This window comes from Anguilla rostrata, chromosome 2 (assembly GCF_018555375.3).
Source record: "Anguilla rostrata isolate EN2019 chromosome 2, ASM1855537v3, whole genome shotgun sequence".
NCBI lineage: Eukaryota > Metazoa > Chordata > Actinopteri > Anguilliformes > Anguillidae > Anguilla > Anguilla rostrata.
The window spans coordinates 7394909-7415388 of NC_057934.1; the positions used below are offsets into that span (position 1 = coordinate 7394909).

The 20480-nt window shown below is 46.3% G+C and overlaps 1 protein-coding gene across 3 annotated transcripts; it reads right to left on the reverse strand.

Annotated features, from left to right (window-relative positions):
• Nucleotides 1–12: 12 nt before the first annotated feature.
• On the reverse strand, nt 13–19938 carry ero1b (endoplasmic reticulum oxidoreductase 1 beta). Of its 3 annotated transcripts, none has more exons than XM_064317241.1 (16): nt 19424–19938; nt 16840–16959; nt 14210–14293; nt 13920–13961; nt 9639–9721; nt 9383–9456; nt 8896–9016; nt 8612–8658; nt 8317–8328; nt 8170–8196; nt 7289–7381; nt 6722–6968; nt 6292–6361; nt 5308–5394; nt 4571–4704; nt 13–3589 (listed from the first exon to the last, which is right to left on the reverse strand). In XM_064317241.1, exons 1-16 carry the CDS (start codon nt 19592–19594, stop codon nt 3529–3531), a joined length of 1473 nt encoding a protein of 490 aa, XP_064173311.1. In that variant the 5' UTR covers nt 19595–19938; the 3' UTR covers nt 13–3528. The 3 variants fall into 3 exon arrangements, with proteins under 3 accessions (XP_064173311.1, XP_064173321.1, XP_064173330.1); XM_064317251.1 differs by lacking the exon at nt 19424–19938 and adding an exon at nt 17958–18265; XM_064317260.1 differs by lacking the exon at nt 19424–19938 and adding an exon at nt 17365–17951.
• Between the last annotated feature and the right edge of the window lie 542 nt (nt 19939–20480).

Consider the following 20480-nt stretch of genomic DNA (forward strand, 5'->3'; position numbering starts at 1 on the left):
GGCACACTGAACTGCAAATGATAAACAGAAATGTTTTATTCCTCCTTTCAAATAAATATACTCAAGTACACAACAATATAGGTGCAACTATAGGTATTTTGAGAAAGAAAAAAAAATCTGAATTTCCTTCTTTAACAAATGGTACAAGATCTTGTCAGTTTGCAGAATATGTCAAAAGGCAGATAGTCAAACACCATAAAGCAGACTACTGGAGGCGATCAGTTTAGTCAATGAGTGCAAGCTTCAGAATTTTAATTTATTTTTTTAAACTTTTAATTTTTTTCCTTTTCCATCATTTATGAAATATTAAGGCAGACAGTGGATTGCACGGAAAGTTCTGGTGCTTTTGAAAGTCATGCAGCTCACACCAAGGCAAGAGAAGGCCAACCAAAGGGCTGCTTCTAAACCCCTCCCCCTACACATTTTTGGCTCCGCCCCTTTCCCTCAATTTCTGCTAAAGCAAACGGCGTATCATTTTAAGAGGCAACAACGCGCAATTATTCAACACGTGGAAACACGCGTGTACACCGCACGTGCTCGCAAATGCGTATCTGCGTGAAAATGTGCACCCCAGTTAGGGGTCAATTACATCCGAGGTTGGTCAATTCACTGAAACCAACTGAAATTAGAATTTGTCACTTGAAAAAAATCCATGCAAAACTTTACGGTCCGTTTTTCAGTTCTTGAAATGAACTGAAATTAAATTTACAGAGTTGTCCAAATCTAGATGGATCCAATGCCAAGTCTAGTATCCACGCACTGAAAAATTTTTCAAAGAAAGTTGGGGGAGGCATACTTTGGAAAAAAAAAAACCCAAAAAAACCTATGGTCACATGCCTGGCTGGACAGGCCAACATCACGTACAAATGCCTGTCGGGCACTGCTCGTCCTTGCCAAACATTTCCAGGTTTTTGATTTTTCAGTGAACTGGTCTAGGTGCCTGTGTTTACAGGCTGAAATGGAGGAGAACCAAGGTAAGGGTGTAGCATTAGCCCTGGGGCAGGGTGTACCATTAGTCATGTAGCAGGGAACAGTATTAACCCAAGAGCAGGGTGTAGCATTAGCCCTGGGGCAGGGAACAGTATTAACCCAAGAGCAGGGTGTAGCATTAGCCCTGGGGCAGGGAACAGTATTAACCCAAGAGCAGGGTGTAGCATTAGCCCTGGGGCAGGGAACAGTATTAACCCAAGAGCAGGGTGTAGCATTAGCCCTGCAGCAGGGAACAGTATTACCCCAAGAGCAGAAAGGCTCAGAAATGAAGGGGTTAAAATGACCCACAGGAGACCCCACAGGATACACGTCACCGAAAGGTCGGCTTCTGACCAGCGCAGACGCGTTTACCGCTAACGTCAGACCGCGCCACAGCACCGCTTGGAGCTTCAAGTATTGCTACAGCTAAACGCCGGCTGGTCATGTGACAAAAAAAAAAATCCAAAACAAGAGAATTAAAACTATTACCTCAGGAGGTCACGTCAAAGTTGATTTTGTGCCACACAGGAGCTAAAGGGGGGGGGGGGGGGCTCACACTGTATTCTGGCAAAAGAAAATATACTCCTGCGTTTCTTTCTTTGGCATCAGACTGATACACTGTCGCGTGCATCCTTTTCGCGTTAAACGCGGCCTCAGGTTCTGTGCTGCAGGTGCAAATGATGAATTCTGTCACAGATTTCTAAAAATGCCAAGCTTTGTCAAAAATTAAATAAAAAAATAAAATTAAAAAGACAAAAAAATCTGCTGTAGGAGCACGCGCGATAACTTCTGCTTTGGCTGGTTTAGCGGTGTGCTCGACGTGCGGATGTTAAGCTTCGCACGTCTTCGTGGCGGGGGCTGTTCCCGTCGTTACGACGACGAGCGCACGCTACACTGCTCGTTAGCAACATGGCCGACACTGAAGCAGCATCGGCGATGGACGGTTCTCCGAACACGGACACACACACCCGCTCGAACACGGACACACACACCCGCTCCCAACAGACCTTTAACCGCCAATGTTACCCTCATGAAAACAAAATATACAGTATATGCTGAAAAAGTCGTAGACTTGTTGAAAGCATAGCAATACATTTCACAGAATTTTAATATATTGCAATCTCTGAAGGTGGCAATAGTTTACAAATGTGCTCATATATTGTGAAGTGTTGCAATACCTTGACGGCATATTTACTTGATAGTTCCAATATATTTCCAGTATATTCCAATTGAAATTCAGGACACGGCCACTGCAAGAAAGGTTTGGCAGAAAGTCCTACAGTCATGATTCGGTCGTGACAACCCCCAACAGTTCTGAGCTGCAATTCAAAATTCCTATTTCTCCCTGCAATTCAAAAAAAACAAATCCTGTACATTTCTGTACAGCGTAAATTCCCCTACACAGCCACACAAAGCGTATTTCTGAAGACAAAATGGACTCCTGTGAGAAAAGCACCCATATTCCCATGATAATGAATCACCCTAAGTCGCGTTGACCGTTTGGAAAAATGAGAGATCGTCTACGCTCGTTATAATCGCCACGTTTCAAGGGGAGGGTACATTCTTTCTCTGCTTCACACGCTCTGGTCCCACGCTGTAAAAAAACGAAAATAAATTCACCAACATTTTGTCAGAATAAATACAGGTGCAAAATACTATAATGCAAGGAAAGGAACGTTGTAGACCTGCGATCTACATGTCCCTAAGCCACTCTCCCAGTGCTGTTTATCTCTCAGCTTTTCTCCCATCGATGCATGTGTGAAATTACACACCATTATCCATGTGCTAATATCACTGACAGGGAGACAGTTCAAATTAGACTGACCCCCCCGTACAGCAAGACCACACAAAAATAAAATTGTAAATATCTGGGATGCAGAAAGTTGGCAAGAGGTTTCTTTTACTTTCAGAAGACCAGCCTAAGCCCAGCCCAAGTTAATACATGCAATTCTGCAAAACGCAAATTCAAACACACACACTCACACATACACGCGCGCGCAGGCATACACACACACACACACACACAGGCACACACACTCGTGTCACACTCGTTCACAAAGACGCAAACGTGTGCACAGAGAGACAGTCATACAGACATAAGCCGGTTTGGGGAAACAGATAAGCATCAGATCACAACCAGTTTCCTAAAGAGGGAGATGCAGAGTGCCAAAATGAAGCGGTGCCTCTCCCACTCTGTACTGCACCCCTCGAATGGGGCGGGGGTGCGCACGGTTAGGGGGGGCGAGGGCCCAAACAGTCCCAACAGCGTCCCGAGCCAAGACGGTTCAGGAGTTAAAGAAGAATCCTTATGTGGGTCTACGTAGCAGTCTAGGCCGTCTGATTGGTGGAATCGTTGGGCAGCTGGACATGGAACGGGCAAGGAGGAGATTTCATCCGAGTCTGTTTCACTTAATTTTTTTTCTTTTATGTTTGTTATTTTTCTCTTCTTCTGGGCCTTGATCCTGTAGTCCCTGAAACAGCGGCCTTATTCTCGGGCAGGATAAGACTATCGCAGAGTCCTCCGGGTCGCTGCTGCCCCCTACTGGCCGGGGGTGTTCGTTACCTGCCATCGTTCAGCAGAGTTCTGAAATTGTGCACCTCCTTAATGCTAGTGGAGAGCCTGTGAAACAAACATCATTGGTTAATAAAACACAATAAGCCTGTACAACACCTCAGTCACCATGACAACATACCACACCCCCCATTTAAATTTAATACTATTCTATGATGACATTTTTCAGGATAACTATGACTTTCCCATATTGATGTTTGGGGTAACAGTGAAGGTTACTACGTTTGGGCTACGTTTGTGAGAGGAACATTCACTTTGAGGCCTAACCTTAAAGAACATTTTGTGTGTGAAGTGTCCAATGACTTTGGGAGTGGAATTAGCACAAAAAACAACAGGTGAGAAACTTCTTAGCGTTATCACCACAATGACCTCACAGGAAGGGGACTCGAGTTAGCCAGAAAGATGGATGACTTGCAGCGGCTTATTTAATTTCATTTTAAATCTTCTCTGACTTTTCAAGGACAGCGAGACATTTGACAGTTTTCCATAACTTTTCTATGGCTTTCCAGATCTCCTAAATTTTAATGGCTTTTCAAGGATTTTCTAGGACTGTGTGAAGTGAATATTAGAGTTTCAAATTTCTACCCACATCTCTGTGTCAACAGCTCCACCTTCAGGACACTCTGTGTCCTGCAACAGCTTTTTTTGACAAGAGCCAAAACCCATGTAAGAGTGAACTGTCCCTCAGAGCACAATGGGACCACAGTTTCTTTCACCCCCTTTTAAGGCTACAAAATCCCAGCAGGGACAAGGACAGAGAACTGTCAAAGAAGGTGGTGCTCTGTGGGGTGGTGGGGTGGGGGGGGGACTGTATTGCTCATCAGCGAGGGAGAGATTCCCCGTCTGTCTCATTAGATGACACAAGAAGAAAAGCCTCCATTCAGTGTGCCTTCAGGTCTTCAGTAGACTCTCTTATGGAGAATCCCTTGCGCTCGTCTTACGCACATACTCCATTTACGCCGCTGGGTATCTACTTCCTGAACAACCGGCAGGTGCGGGGGAGCCGTCGGGGCGCGGGGCGGGGCTCACCTCCCGAAAGCGTTGAGGAGCGCCACGATCTCCTGCCGCGTCAGCTGGAAACCTTTGGACGGGCTGTTCTCCGGAAGGTTCTTTATCTCCTTCTCCGAAAATAAGATCTTGAGAGCGGTGCCCAGGCCTTGAGTCTTTGGGAGGAGGGGGGGGGGGGGTGGAGGAGGGGGGGTGGAGATGTGTGAAAATCAGTGTGTTTACAGACAGAGGGTAAGACACCTTGCTCTCATACACAGACCTGAGGTTAATCCTGCGGGACTAGGTGAGTCATGACAGTGCAGGTGCCCAACACCCAAACCTTCAAGAGCGCACCAGCCCTGACACGGTTTGAGAGACAGAGAGTGACAGATAGACAAGGAGAGCGACGGAGAGAGAGCAGGAGAGAGAGACAGAGAGAGAGCTGGAGAGAGAGAGACGGAGAGAGACAGACAGAGACGGAGAGAGACAGACAGAGATGGAGAGAGACAGACAGAGACGGGGAGAGACGGAGAGAACAGACAGAGATGGAGAGAGATGGAGAGAGAGACAGAGAGAGAGAGAGACAGACAGAGACGGAGAGAGACGGAGAGAGACAGACAGAGACGGAGAGAGACGGAGAGAGACTGAGAGAGACAGACAGAGACGGAGAGAGACAGACAGAGATGGAGAGAGACAGACAGAGACGGAGAGAGACGGAGAGAGACTGAGAGAGACACGGAGAGAGAGAGAGAGAGAGAGAGACGGAGAGAGACGTGTACCTGCAGTTTCCCCCACAGGCGGCACTTGCTGCAGCCCACACAGTCCATGATGCGCGAGATGTTTTTGAAGTGCAGCCTGAACTCCTCCTACTCACGGCAACCGCAAAGGGCACGTTCAGGAAGACAATGACAGGTTAGCATCGCAGCAGTGTAAGAGGACGTTCAGCTAAGGCCTCCAGGAACTGCTAGCTCAAAATCAGGCAGCCAACAGAACGGAAACACAAAACTGCGCTTAAACTTCCTCGATTTCAAACTTCTGTCTTTGTGATCACATAGTAAACCAAAGAGATCTTTTTTGGGTAACTTACTATAAGTTTAAATATTAAGTTATTCCTCAAAGTGTACCATCCAAGAAATAACATCTCTAAAAATGGACTTTTGGTAATTTGATTTCTGAGCCTTCCTTTTAGCACCATAGCAAACTCTAAAACATCTACATACTGCATCAGATACAGAAGTTAAAATTCATGCTAAATTGGGAGTTCTTAAAAACAGTACTTCCTGTCTAACTGTAGAACTGAGCAGTGTGCAAGCAGAGTCAAATTCACAACATGCTCAGATCATGACACAGCCATTGAGAAGGGATGGGGAACCCTGATCTTTGAAGAGCCTGATCCATTTCGGGAATTCCAGCCAACTCCCGCTCTTGATTATTTAATCGGACCCAACTTACATGACCTGTAACTTTAGCTAAATTTTCGGCTCAGAGGACTGATGTCGTTTCCCCCATGTGAAATGTTTTATTGTTTTCTAATCCATGAGTGAAGCAGCATCAGTCAAACAGCAGCCAGCTACAGCCGTAGATAAACGCTGAAAGGGGGCTATAAACAGTCCCAAATTTAATAGACCGTCACAACCACAGAGGACAGAAAGTTAGACAAGAGCCTTAGAAAGAGCCCATTGGCTGGAATAAGGATCCAATCAGAGGGAGGGAAACCTCAATCGCTGACGTCCACTGTTCAGACTGAGAAGCAGATGGGCTACCTTTAATGTCTTGGCCTCTATCTTCTGTCCGGCGAACATGGACTTCTCGTCAAAGTGCATTGGGAAGGCCCTAGGGAAGAAGACAGGTCCAGATAACAACTTTTAACACCGAAGGGTTCACACTGAGTTCCAGCAGGAGCACCCAAGCCTTGAGGCATCAGACTCCAGACCTGGAGCGCAACAGCGCTTCAGCAGTAGACCCTTAAGTGTTCCCCCTCCCCCCAGGACTGGAGTTAACCCCACAGACACAGCGCCCCCTTCAGGAGTGGAGTCTGAGATCCCTGCACTAACCCTCCAGCAGCTACAGCTGTTGTAGCTTTGATAGCACAACACCAAGTGCAAATGACAGACATTTATGAAAAACAGGAAACAAAAGTTCAAAAACAATAAAAGATCTAAAACACGTTTTTTTTAAAAGCGCTGGACTCACTTGGCGGCGTTGAAGATGCGGAGCAGCAGCTCCTTGGTGGCAGCATCCTCCTGGGCCCTGCCGGTGTACAGGTTGACGATGGTGCGCTCGAAGTAGGGCGCCACCTTGGACAGCGCCCGCAGCTCGATCAGGTACAGGAAGTACAGGTTCTTCAGCCGCCGCGTGCCCTCCCCCTTGGTCTCGGCCGGGTCGAAGCGGGTGCGGAACTCCCGCACGTTCGGGCCCCACACCGCGCGACCCCAGCCCTCTGTGGGTGAAAGGTCGGGGGTCAGGGGTCATTCAGCAATGATACGACAGGGCACGGTGAACAGGCGGGAACCAGGGTACCAGTCTCTCATTCTGAGCTAAAAAAAATGGCTAAAGTGGTCCAGCTCAGAGCCATAAACCCCGCCCACTTTTTTTAGGGATGTAACCAATCACATCAACTCAGCCGAGGCAGATCCAAGGTGAAGGCTACAAATCAAACTGCCAATTTGAACGTAAAAGCAGGAGACGCGGAAAAGTGGCCGAATAGCAATTACAGGGGTCATAGGTCAGAGGTCAGGGGTCAACAGGTGAGTCTCTTACCGTCCAGCAGGTACGCTGCACACAGGTGGATGTTGATGCTGCTGTGCAGGCCGGAGATCAGTCTGTAGAACACCCTCTTCTCCAGACAGAGCCCTGGGGGGGGGGAGGGAGGGAGAAAGCGGGGCGCCAGGTTGGACACAGCCTCACCACAGCTATTCCTCTGCGAGTAATGTGACCCTCCCTGAGAGAGGGTGGGTGATGAGTGTGATTGTGAAGGTGCAGAAGAGGAGGATCTGTGGGGCTTTGTGTGTTTGCGAGTCCCGGCTGGGTCAGGGGGGCTGCCTTTCAGCAGAACAGATACAGGGGTGATGGATGCTCTTCCCTTCTGACTGTGAGAGGGAGGGTGTGTCTGGGACTGAGACTGAGTGAGTGAGCGAGTTAGTGTGTGAGTTTGTGTGTGTGTGTGTGTGTGTGAGTGAGCATGAGATATAGTGTTTGTGTGAGACCTTGTGTTTGTGTGTACGTGTGCACGTGAGTGTGTGTGAATGAGTGTTTATGTTTGTGATTGTGTGTCTGCGCCATTGTGTTTGTGTGAGAGGCTTTGGAGGGGAAGCTTTGAATGGCTCTTGTGCAGGTAACCCTAGCTACATATCAGCAGGTACACAATGGAGACCCAGTACGGTGACTCAAGTGCACATGGGAAATCTATGGGCCCTTTGTAACCAATCAAATGAGGACTCCAGCACTAGATAACGCTTGAAGGGCTGGAGAGACAGCAGCAATTGAGATGAAAGAAAGACGATACGGTCAATATCAATGTGCCACGATCTGTAGACCAGTGACTTTGCAAAGCTTTATGGTGCCATTCAAAAAGAGATATAGGACTGTAATTCTTGAGGTTTCTGTGTGCACAGTTTTGAAATTGCAGAATAGTAAATTACCTTCCAGCCAGTTGTAAAAGCCTTCACCTGTGTGTGACAAAAACATGTTAATTAAAAAATGCCCTCTAATCACTCTAACTGGAAATAATATTGTTTGATATGCATAACTTTCATAATGACTATTCAAAGCAGGTTAGCACAACTCACCATCATCATCTCCTGTAAGAGAGAAAGAAGAAGATTACATTAGCAATTCACATTCAGTTCAGGGACTCTGAATGTGACTAAGCTACTGCATAATAAACAATGAAATAATCTCCATGGCGAGATTACATACAACCTTACATTGCATGCAAATGTGGCTTTAGGGAGTGGTGTGTTTGAGTTTGAGCTGGGCCCAGAACATTAGAGAGGATTCGGACATGCACACACACACACACACACACAAATACAGACACAGATACAGACACAAACAACACAAATACTTTGTAGGGACTCTCACCTCTGCTGGGTGCCAGGGGGTTCAAGGGTCGATACACTGACCTGGGCCTGCGTGAAAGGGCACAAACACAGTCAGGTGCCTTGCAAGGACGTGTGTATGTGTGTGTGTGTGTGTGTGTGTGTGTGTGTTTGTGCCTGTGTGTGTGTGTGTGCTGTCTGTGAATGTGTATGCCTGTGCAAGTGTGCATGGTGAGAGGGTGTGTGTGTGTGTGTGAGAGAGAGAGAGAGAGAGATAGAGCGTTAGCACTGTCTAAAGTGCACTCAGTGACGCGGGCTTGGGCTCACTTGAAGCAGTTCTCCTCGTAGATGCTGTTCCACACCCTCCAGGCGGACGGGCCCTTGTACCCGGTGTAGCGCTCCGGGTTCAGCAGCAGGTCCACGTACTCGGAGTCTGGAGACGTTTCGTCTGGGGGGGGTGGGGTGGGGGGTGGCAGGGGAGGGAGGCGCTGTTACACAGTGGGACGAAATGGAGAAATCCACCAGGGCAACATACTCTCGAAGGGGCCCCGTGCACACTGTCTATGTGATGAGGTGCTTCTAATGAGGTGAAAGTCTTGACGCCATTTTGGAGTGTAAAATCATGAGAACAAGTTATCCCAGTGCACCAACGCCCTAATGGCAAATGCTACAGCCAACTGCGCGTCATCTTACAAGGCTGACAGGCACAACCAACAACCAACCTCTCTGACTTTTACTCAGAAGAGAAGAAAATAAATGTACAAACGTATATTCATAAACAAACTGGTAAGAGGAGGCAGGTGGGGAAACGTACCGTCCAGCTCGCAGAAGTGGTCCTGAGCGTCGTCGTGCCGGGCCCAGTCGGCGAAGGCCTGCTTGCTCTGGTTACTGCGGCAGAAAGAGACATTTTAACACAGCGAGGAGCGTCACCGCCACACTCGCTAACCGATTAGCCGCCGCGGCTGCACTCGGTTTGGACGTGGCCTTAGTGCGAGGTTAAGGCTCCGGTTTAAGGGGCGTGTGCCGGTACCACTCCGTCCGTCTCCATGGAGACGAGCGGGGGGACTCACCTCAGCGTGTTGTTGATGGCTCCCAGCTCGTGGACCTGTTCACACTCCTCCAGCTCCGACACGGAGTTGGCCGCCTGGGAATACTGTGGCGACACGGTGGAGGGCAAGACAAGGAGACATTGGGACAGAAGTTAGGACTCAGAGTAAAGTTAGCATCAAAACCACTGACTGTTTTGCTTCAATTCATACAGAGTGGCAAAAGTGACACGTTCATGGATGCAGAACAAAACAAAAAGAAAGCGAAGAGCCATTTTGATTGTGTGCCCTACAGATTACCCCTGTGTAGCCAGGACATTATGTCCACAGAGTTTGCCATTAAGGACCCATTAATAATGCCTTTCACCCAGGGCAGTGTGACTCTGTCTCTTCCCTGCCAACCATAGACACGGGGGAGAGGGGTGTGTGTAGGCCTCAGAGCGGGAGTCCCCCAAGAGACACCAATTCCCAGCATGCCTAATGAGTGACTGGAACCTACAGGGCTGAGCTCATGTGACCTTTCAGCCCCTGAATGTTCCAGAACATCCCAAAGACAGAGGCTCATTGACAAGGAACATTGTTCTATTCCCCCCTCCCCTCCCCTCCCCTCCCCCCCTCCCTCCTCTCCCTCTCTCTGTACTGCCGTATTACATAATAATCTCTGTTGCATGCTTATTACATTAGTCTTCGAATAAATTCAAATTACAGATGAAGAGAATTCGCTTCTGAATTCCTTAGCACAGCACAATAAACGTTCAGGCACAAAAAACGAGGACTTCAGTGAAAAAAAAAATTCAGTGAAACTAACGAGACCTGCGGCATCAAATTGTGTTTTTATTATAGCACTCAATCCAGACGAACTGAAATCAAATGTGTTTATAAAGCAGCGTTCAACAAATTCTTTCATCACAGTACGCTTCATTGCAGAGCCCGATCGAAAACCCGCACAGAAAGGAAGACTAGGGTCGACAGTGAGGAGGGAGAACTTTCCAGAAGAACAAAAAAGAAGGCACCAGACTCACTGGGGGGGGGGCATCTTTTCCACTCTGGGCCAGATCAAGTTTGTTTTAAGAGCGACAGGCGGTAAAAGAATTTGTCCTCACACACTCAGGACGTAGGCCAAATGTGCGGGGCGTGTTTCTGCCGCTGGGACACGGTCTAAGGGGGGGCGAAGGTGTGAGATTCCACGTGGATTAGGACCCGGCTTACGGACAGAACAAACAGAGCGGGGGCTCACATCCACCAGCCCCCCCCCACAGGGACCAAAGTCCCCTCATCAAACGGGAGCGTCCCATTCGCTCCAGCTCCCCACAGACATTCGGATGAATTTTGGGAATTCCACACAGCCTGAGATATAGAGATATAGACCGCACTAACTCCTGCACACGCACACACACACACCTGAAATGCCTCATGTGACCAGCTGCTGGAATTCTCAAACTCGGTGCAATCTAATCTCAGTTCAGAAAAATAAAAAGTGGGCGTGGCAGAGAAAGAGACTTTACTTTTAACTTCCTTTTTAACGCAAAGAAAAAGAAAGATACCCCAAAAAAAAAAAAATAAAACCCAAAAACACCAACATAAAAAGGGAGGTAAAATAAATTATTTCTTAAAAAGAAAGTGAGAAAGATGAAGTCACAGAGATCGAGTGAGTGAGTGTGTGAGAGAGAGAGAGAGAATAATCCCTCCTGCCTCTCTGCTTCCTCACAGCCATTTGAAGAAGATTCTGGAAAAAGGCGACACATACTGTACGTCACCTTTGACCTTTTCGCCCCTCTGCTTTCAATTACCACACACCCCCGAAACGCCGCGTGGACAAATAACTCCAGGAAGTGCCAGGCGGCTGTTCTTAAATGCCCCAACTGTACTTCTCCTGCACGCTTCGGCGCGTCCCATTGGAGCTAGAATCAACTACGCGCTTCCTGCGAGTCCAGTATTCTGACAGTACGGTACCAACCAAATGCCAAGTCACAAGAAACCCTCACAAAACTGGTTTACAAATTCCTTGCATATTTACCAAGGTACCTTGTCTGGTGGGGCGGTACTCAAAGGTTCACCCAAGCCACAGTAAATTCCACCCAGAAAAACGTACATGCTTTCAGGGCTTGTGCCAGTGGATTCGCATTTAGATTTGTTGAACCTGTGGTCCTCTCTCTGCCCAGACCTAGGAATCTGCAGATGTTAATTGCTGGTACATTTTCGGTTGGGTCTGCCCTGATTCATTCACACTCATTCGAAATGAAATAAATACTTAAGGAAGATGAAACGTATCAGCACACGGACGCTCCTCTCGCGTTTAAGGAAAGCGGTTTGGTAGAACAGAAGGAAGCTGGCAAAGGGGGGGGGGGCCTGGTGAGGTGTTGATGCTGTAAGATCTGGTGGCGGGAGGCCAAGTTCTGCGGACGTGACCTTGGTGTGGGGGGGGGGGGGTGTAATCAGTCCAGATGTCCCAACACGTCAGCCTTGCCTCGGGACAAACACACCCTCCTCTCCCCAAACCCCTGGCAACCACCGCACGGGGGATGGGGGGGGGGGGGGGTGGGTACGAGCTGCTGCTGACTCAGCACTGAGACACACCGTGTCCAGGACAGCTCTAAATGCTGCTGAACAAACAGGCACTGCCTCCTCCTCTGTTTCCACCCCCACCCCCCCAAACCACCACCATCACCGCCATAGAATTCAGATTGACAGATTACTGATCAATTTACAACCAATAGGCCTATACATTTTCACCAATATTCTAAATGAAACCCTTCTTTCTCCTTATGGTATGTTTATTGAAGAATCCCCCCCCTCAAAATTTCTAAGGGATACATACGCAAGAGTAATTTCTATTGTTTACAGCATCATATTTGGGGGGGAAAAGCAGCCAGAAGAAGAGTTTTTTGAATAACAAATATTAAATATCAATACTTCTTACAGCAACAATCTTTAAAACAGCAGCTCCTACGGAGTGTGGTTTCTAAGTCTTATTTTCACACAGAGACGGTTGGGGAGGATTCAGCTGTAGGTAGGCTGCTCACAGCACCAAAAAAATACACTCCCCTGAGGACAAAACAAATTATAAACCTGTCTTTACGCCTCTCTCTCCCGCGAACGATGATTTAAGCTGCCTACTCAGGAAGTACAGTACGGCCCCACAAACTCACAATGAGGCCTCACCCTGTGAAAATGCAGCTCCAGACAGGGACTTCCTTTACAGTTCTTTCACTTTCACAAAGCCTGTCTCTCTTTCCGAGCAGTCTTCTTTTCAGGCTGCTGTTCCTTATAGAACTTCAGTCACCATTTAAATTTTAAGGAAAATAATTTTTAATTTGTGCATTTATTTACCTTATGAATTAATCCTCTTGCTATAAAAAACACTTTGAACGCGATGTATTCACAATTCTATATTCTATTCTCATATTATTATTATTTTTATTATTAGCTGAAGTCGTCGTAGTAACAGTAGCAGTCGCATCAGTTGCAGTGTTTTTATTACAGAAAAGAAAGCCCAGGTTCAGTTGCAGTTCAGAGGCAGAGAGGACGTGATTAATCGCAAAGAACCCCCAGCCCACCATATGCTGCACGAACCACGTCACCAAACGAGGTGCACACCCTACCTAATCATCCAGAAGACAAACCAAATTTAGGACAAGCCGTTTCAACAACACTCGCGCGACTGAGAGGTACGTCTCTGAACGTCACAGGGAAATGACGCACACGCGCACACAAAATAATGCTACAGCCCCACTCTGCAGCAAATAACACACCACCTCAGCTCACGCTGCGGTTTACGGTCAACTCTCCGGTAGGGAAAAAGGTTAAGCAAACACTGCATTTTATGGTTACAATGTTTGGAGAGAACAGATCCGAGTCTGTGTATTTGTTCAAGACAAAATAAATATTCATCGCACCAATTCTAGAAAGAAGCTACTCCGAAGATTAAATATACACCACATTCTTTCTTTTGGCTTATCTTGGAGGAAAAAAAACATGAAATGAAAATGGATGTGTGAGGGATAGATGGACAGATTTAGATCAGTGATACCCAACCCTGTTCCCGGAGATCTACCATCCTGTAGCTTTTCATTCCAGCCCTAATTTGGCACACCTGACTACTAATTAGCAGAGGAACAAGATAGCACAAGGTACTTTGCTAATGAATGAGGTGTGTTTTTTGTTAGGGTCAGTGCAAAACCTATAGGATGGTAATTCTCCAGAAACAGAGTCGGTTACCACTGATTCAGACAGACAGACAAACAGATATACAGTCAGACAGACACAGACAGTAAGAACATGTATGGAGGCATCATTAGAACTTACTTTATTATAGTTGCCAGCTTTTATTCCCACAGGGATTTTGCTCTGTAAAGAGAAGGAGGCAGGTGAGCAAATCACCAAGCAGATGAACACTAACTTTCATGAGTACAAAACAAGGAAAAAGATGGTGATGGCGTAGAGAGAAAGTTTGGGTACGGGTAAGTTTGGGTATGAATATTTAACCTCAACTGCTTCAGTTCAGCTATCCATTACGCTAGCAAATGTTAACACCACCCAAACCTGGGTGTAGAAGGGGACACGCGTGATTGGTGGAGACGGCGGTGAACTCTGACCTCTGGGCAGGGCTCCACCTGGCAGTCCTTGATGGCGCATTGGCCATCATCTGGCCAAAAGGGACAGGGTCTCTTCAGGTTCACCTGCAGAAGAGAAAGGAGTGAGTCAAAACCCACACTTCTCTTCTTTTACTCACCTGACACCCGGCCGTCAAACTCCATGACCGGCAGAAACACACACGGCAGGTTATGACCCCCAACCTACATTAAAAAAATATCCTCCTTATCCAAAATACTCCGCTGTTGAGCCCAGCCTGGAGGTTCTGGGTATGCGTGCTTATGTGTGCCCCTTTGAGAGGTGCTCAAGCGTTAGGCCAAGCGGTAAAAAACAAGATCAGCTCCCCCACGGCTCTGGGGAAACGTTCTCATCTTTTACAGACTCTTCCAGCCAGGTCTGCTACCACAGCAAATAAACACCCCGCAGGGACCGGAGCATCAGGGGCCCCCTATTCAGAGGGACGACAGCACTCCTGGTCCAAATAAAATAGCTCAAAATGAGTCCCCAGCCCTTTCTGCAGAAATACACATGTATCAGGCCCTGATTGGTGCTCTCCGGCTTAGCAGAAACGACCGCTCCTTTTTTTTTTTGCTGGGAATGCATGCAGCAAGGGATTATGGGCCGTGACATTTAGCACGACCCGAAGTGAACGGCGCTCCTCTAGAGGACTCTGGGAAACGTGTCTGAGACCCGCCAACTCTGTGGACGGGGGTTTGATTGCGCACGTTCGTCCAAACTGGCAGGAATAGAGCCTGGACGCTCCACAGTCCCTTAACTTTTTCATTGTTGTGCGGCGAGACGGAGAAGAAAAATACAAATAAAAAGAGGAATTAACTTTTAACTGGTCCAAAAAGAAGAATGGCAGACCACACAATCTGGTGTAACGTGACTACGCATGCACGCAGGGACGAGAGTACCCGCTGTTGGACGAAGGAGGAAGCGGCAGTCGAAATGCACCTCATTTATTAAACCAAGAATAGACGGCATTTGACTGCTACGTCTTGCTAAGGTACATCTGAACCGGGGCTGTGCAATCTCTGAATCTCAGTAGAACATTGACAGAAAGGAAAACGGGCACACGGCGCTTCGACCTTGGACGCAAACGTGGGAGGTTAGGATAGGACGAACCAGCTGCCAATCAAAGCTGGGACGTTCAAAATGTAAACTGACTGAATTTTTTTTTTTTTTGTTTTGTAAACTGTATGGTCAATCTGACCTGGATCACTCACAAAAATAAGGCACTCAGAAGCCACAAAATCAGGCATCAGAATATTACTGTATAATAGAGTCAATGGAACCCTGTTCCTACAGAGTAATGTCCATTTCTGGATTTCCTGCAAACTTCTACTCTTAATTGTTTACATTGCTCCATTTACTGATAAACAAGAAAACTGCTTTGGTGTCCCTGTGTGAAGCTAATCCACGAGAGAACCGGCATTTGCGTATTACAGGCAATTATCTAATTCAGCACGGGTAACTGGCAGAAGCCAAAATCAGGCATAGACACAGTCTTCCAGGAATGGGATTCCATGTCCATTTGTACTAGGTAAAATGTTGGTTCAAACCGACGATGTCCTGTGCTCCAGCTCAAAATGGCAGTCGCCTCTTGAGCCCTGTTTTCAACTACAGCAGGGGTGCGCAACTCCAATCCTGGAGGGCAGGTCTGCGTGCTTGGTTTTTGTTCCAACCAGTTACCTCAGTTTTACTGAACACAGTACAATCTTTAAGATAAACTTGCATTCGGCGGCTGCAGCTGGCACTGATGCAAATGTCAGATTAAGATATAATTGAGCTATTTAAATAAATAAGAGCAGACGTTTTCACAAAATCATGAAAGACAGGCCCTGCTTGTACACCCTGTATTACTGACAGTAGAACCCTGAAGAGCCTCAGGATTTGCTGGTTTTTATTGTTACACAGGAATTAATTGCTCAGTTAAAGCAGCCGACAACATAGCTAACTCACATCACCTGGTATCATGGGTCTGAACGCATTACTGACTTCAAAATGAAAACAAAAAACCAGCAGACCCTGCAAGTATTTACTTATTGCTGACCGGTTGCAGTAGGTAGTGTCAATCAGGTAAACAGCGCAAAAAAAAAAAAAAACTGTCCTGACTCCAAACCCTGAGGTAATAAAAGGAAAATCTGCAAAGGACCTGAATACTTCTGCAAGGCTCTGTAACTGAAAAGAAAAAGCTCCTTGAGAACGAGAATTTGCATACATTTCCCCACACCCCGACCACCCTCTTTGTCTGAGACTGAATGTGTAGCATCGAATGTGGTAAGGGATTTCTTTTTCCTTTTATTTGTTTGAGATGAACAGATCTGTACCTGGGATTGCAAATTGTATTGTGTTTACTGTCAGGCTGGTAAAAATCCAAAAACCAAACAACAAGTGAATATTTGCCCAAAGCTTGTCACTTAATCTTTGAATGTGTGGGTGTGTGTGGCCCCGTGTGAGGTGACAGCAGTGTGTTTTTTTGAGAGTGTGTGTGTGTGTGTGTGTCTGTGCCTGCGTGTGTGCTTGTGCGTGTTGTGGTGTGGGTGTGTGTATGTGCGTGTGTGTGTGTGCAGCATATAAATCAGCTCAAATGGCTCCTCCTGAGGGCCCCCACCCAGAGCACACTCACCCTATAGTATCTGAAGTAGTCTCTCTCCAGCAGTTTCTGGATGCTCGGGTAAATCTTGAAGTTGTTGAAGACATCGATGCTCTCGATGTCGCAGAAGCAGTCGTCCAAGACGCCGGTCAACTGGGGAGAGAGCACAGCCAGGAGCGGAGAGGTTAAAACCGCAGTCTCAGCAGCACAGCGTTTCCAAAACAGGGGCCAGGAGAAGCCTGCCTTTGCCGAAAATCACACCCGTACCCGGCTACAAATGAGCCCCAGCATGCGAGGTTAAGACAGGGGTCAGGGTTTCATCCCATCAGAGTACCCCGGTTCAACATCACACTTTCTTCTGCAAAAGCCCTAGCGAAGCCAAGAGGCCAATCAGCCCTGACTTTTAAAAACGCACAGACAAAAAAAGTGAGAAAAATATACAATAATGATGCAAAAACCAATGTGGGCCAAGTTAGTGTTGTGGTCATTTGTCCATTCTATCTTTGCAGTTATAGAAGCATGACAAAACGACAGTTAGTCACAGTCACATTACCTTACCATATGTCAACACATCGATAATTTAACCCACAGATCAAGGAAGGAATTTCTCCAGGTAGTGACTGCCCAGTCAGCAAAAATACTAAAGAGATGTACAGTTACCCTGTAACCAGCAATAAGAAAGCAGTGGCTTTGTTTCATAAGAAATCATTTCTGTCTTTGCAGTTATAGAAGCACCACAAAACAACCTAACCACAATCCTCGGCCCAGTGCAACCTCTCCCCTGATAACTACCGGCATCGCTAATTCTCACTGCATTGTAAAAGCATGCTATGTAAAAGCAACTGCGCAGTGCTCGAAACCACACGTATTAATTATTTAGACCTCGTCCAATCTAGGGAACGTATCAGGTAACAAGTGTGCCCTCATAACAACATTTTCTCCCCCATGCAAAAATACAAAGAGGAAAAGCTTGGTGATACATGGCGCTAGCAGCGTACACGCAAGGTACAGAGACATTTCGAGAGACGTTATCGTCAAAACTACTAAGTTCCCCTTTTAAGTTTCAACACAGAACAAGCTGTTGCTTGGCTACTTGACTTGAGCGCTAGTAGGGCGTCCATCCACAAACACAAGAAATGATTAGCTCTAACCTCGGATTGGAAGCATCGCGAAAAGATGAAAGAGAGAAAAGATGCAGTCAACAGGTTGAAAAGCGCACCGGACAAGCTGCCGAGTCGCATTATTGTTTTCTATTCGTTTTTTAAAGTAATTCACTTCTTTGAGATCTATCCGTACTTGAAGAATTAATAACGTTTGCATCCATGCAGACCCAAACTAAACTCCTGCGTAACTAGAAACATTTCTTGCGACTGAAATAACTACACGTCTTTGATAAAAAAAAGTAGGAAGATGCAACAGCGCGAGTTGAGCTGTCATTACTTTCCCATGCTCCGCCCATACACCCGCCCCTAAACAAAGACCGGTCAGTTTCACTTCAGCCCCGCCCAGCTCCCCCTTCTCGACTTGTAGTCGTTACCTAAACCAAAACGTACACGACGCCAACGGTCTTATTCGTTTCCACGGACTACAAGTCCCAAGCATTCTCTATGAACGATCTATCCAATCCGAAGAGACCACGGTGTTCTAATGTATTGAGATGGAGGTTACGTTATATCGACTTAAAGAAACTCATTTCACAAGAACAAGGCAATTCAGACAGAAATATACTGCAGGCGATTTCTTCCAAAGAAATGGTTTTTTTTTATACAGTAGGATTCTAGAAACAGAACTGTTGATGACTACACCCTGTGCACCAATGCGGTGATGAGGAAAAACATATTAAATAAATAAGTTCAAAATAAGGTAAATTGAGATCCACTATGATCATTAGGCTCCAATATACAATATACTAAAGAAATTATTAATGGATGTCAAATTCTAGATCAGTCTCAATGACAACAAAAGGGACACATTTCTGATTGTTTCGACTTGTTACTTGATGTTACATCATCGCATATAAATGAAATAGGGCGCATCGTATTAACAAAACTGCAAACTATGGTAGTCAGTTTGAACATAAAATCTACTTTGTGTGTGTGTGTACTTACTCCCAAGAACAGCATGATTAGCAACAACAGACGTGCCAAACTGCACAGATTAGAATGTCATCATAATAGATAACTTTTATGTGAATAATTTATTAAATTGTTTTCAAACTGGGGTTGTTAGCTAGCTTTCAAATGTGTGCCAGGAAACCGACTGTCTGGATGCTGGGTAAATTCACCAAGTGAACCTTGAATGGTGAATAAACAAAATATATATTTTCTAAAAAGTCAATGCGTCATAATAAATATACGTAAAGTTAGCAGAGCAATGTATCCATTCAAGTTAGCTGCAGTTCAAACTGAAACTACCTGGCCAGCTCCGTGCGAGTCTTGCACAGTCCATTTAAATTCTATGCATTTGGATGACGTCAAACAAAAGTGACCGTAGAAAATACCAGAACACAGGTATCAAAGCCTTTCTAAGTGGCTAACGATGAACATTGCAATTTGATCATTAGCTAACGATTAGCTGTTATTTTACAGGAGGTGATGCGGCACAAAGATGCACTTACGTGACAAAAACAGCTTTGGTCTTCGCTGTCGGCGGCCGCGGCGCTGCCAGAACGTTGGCTTTGCGGCGTCTTGGAATTGATGTTGTTGTTGAACCAACCCAAAACAAAGTGTCCGACAAGCACCCACAGTAAAACTATCAGTCCCCCGGTCTGTATCGTGATCTTTATCATCACGAATTCAAAGAAAATGCTTTCTTTGAAAACAAACCAAAAATCTAACGAGTGGTGTGATACGTTTAGAGATGCAGGCGCAGGCTAGCTGAGCACAACCACGACCAGTAGCCTATACGATTCCGTGGTACATCCAGGCGATCCGCAAGCCGAAAAGTGTCACTAAACTATTCCTGACAAATTAAAGACGGTTTCATACGAATCTGTAAGGCAAAGAGCAACGTCTGTCTGTGTACGAGCAATCCAAATGGCAAGCGCGAAAGGTTCCGCACCGGAACACCCGAGTCGCCGACATTCAGTTTACATGCGGCCCGATTTGTCCAAGGATTACGGGAAGTGTTGCATGCATAAGAAAAGAGAGTTCTGCTACTCTACCGCTTCTAGTGGCAGCATGAGAAATACAATTTGGCAGGGGTCTCGGTGCGTTTAAAGGGAAAGTCCATTTTTAAAAACATTATGCCAGTTTCAGTATCTTACATGTTTCACATCAGCACGGACTGTGTTCTTGTGCGATGAAAGACATCTTATATATTACAGATGTTTATGGTGACCTGTCGGCTTTAAAATGTCTGGCATAGGGGCTCGTGGCCTATATCAAGAAAATGCACTACAATCGACTCCAAAGCAGCTTTTCAAGCAACTATACAGAGCTTGTCCGTCCATCCCAGAGACCGTAAAAAAATAGGCCCATCCACTCACTGTTCAGTGCAGTATCCCAGGTAACACAGTCTCGTTCACTTCATCATGAAGCCCCTAGAGGGCACCATCTTCATTTTGTATAAGCAAGGATAACCAAGGATGAAAATACAATTTAGGTCAAATGTAGGTAAATATTGGTTTTTGTCAAAAAAGATATTCTAAATGGCGTAAAAACATAATGGTTGCT

Excerpts from the sequence above, each read along its gene's own strand:
- ero1b (XM_064317241.1), bottom strand. The coding sequence starts at position 19,594 with ATGATAAAGATCACGATACAGACCGGGGGACTGATAGTTTTACTGTGG. Across the intron at positions 13,962-14,209 it reads AGGTGGAGCCCTGCCCAGAG|AGCAAAATCCCTGTGGGAAT; the intron begins GTCAGAGTTCAC and ends TTCTCTTTACAG. Across the intron at positions 9,457-9,638 it reads GCCATCAACAACACGCTGAG|TAACCAGAGCAAGCAGGCCT; the intron begins GTGAGTCCCCCC and ends TTTCTGCCGCAG.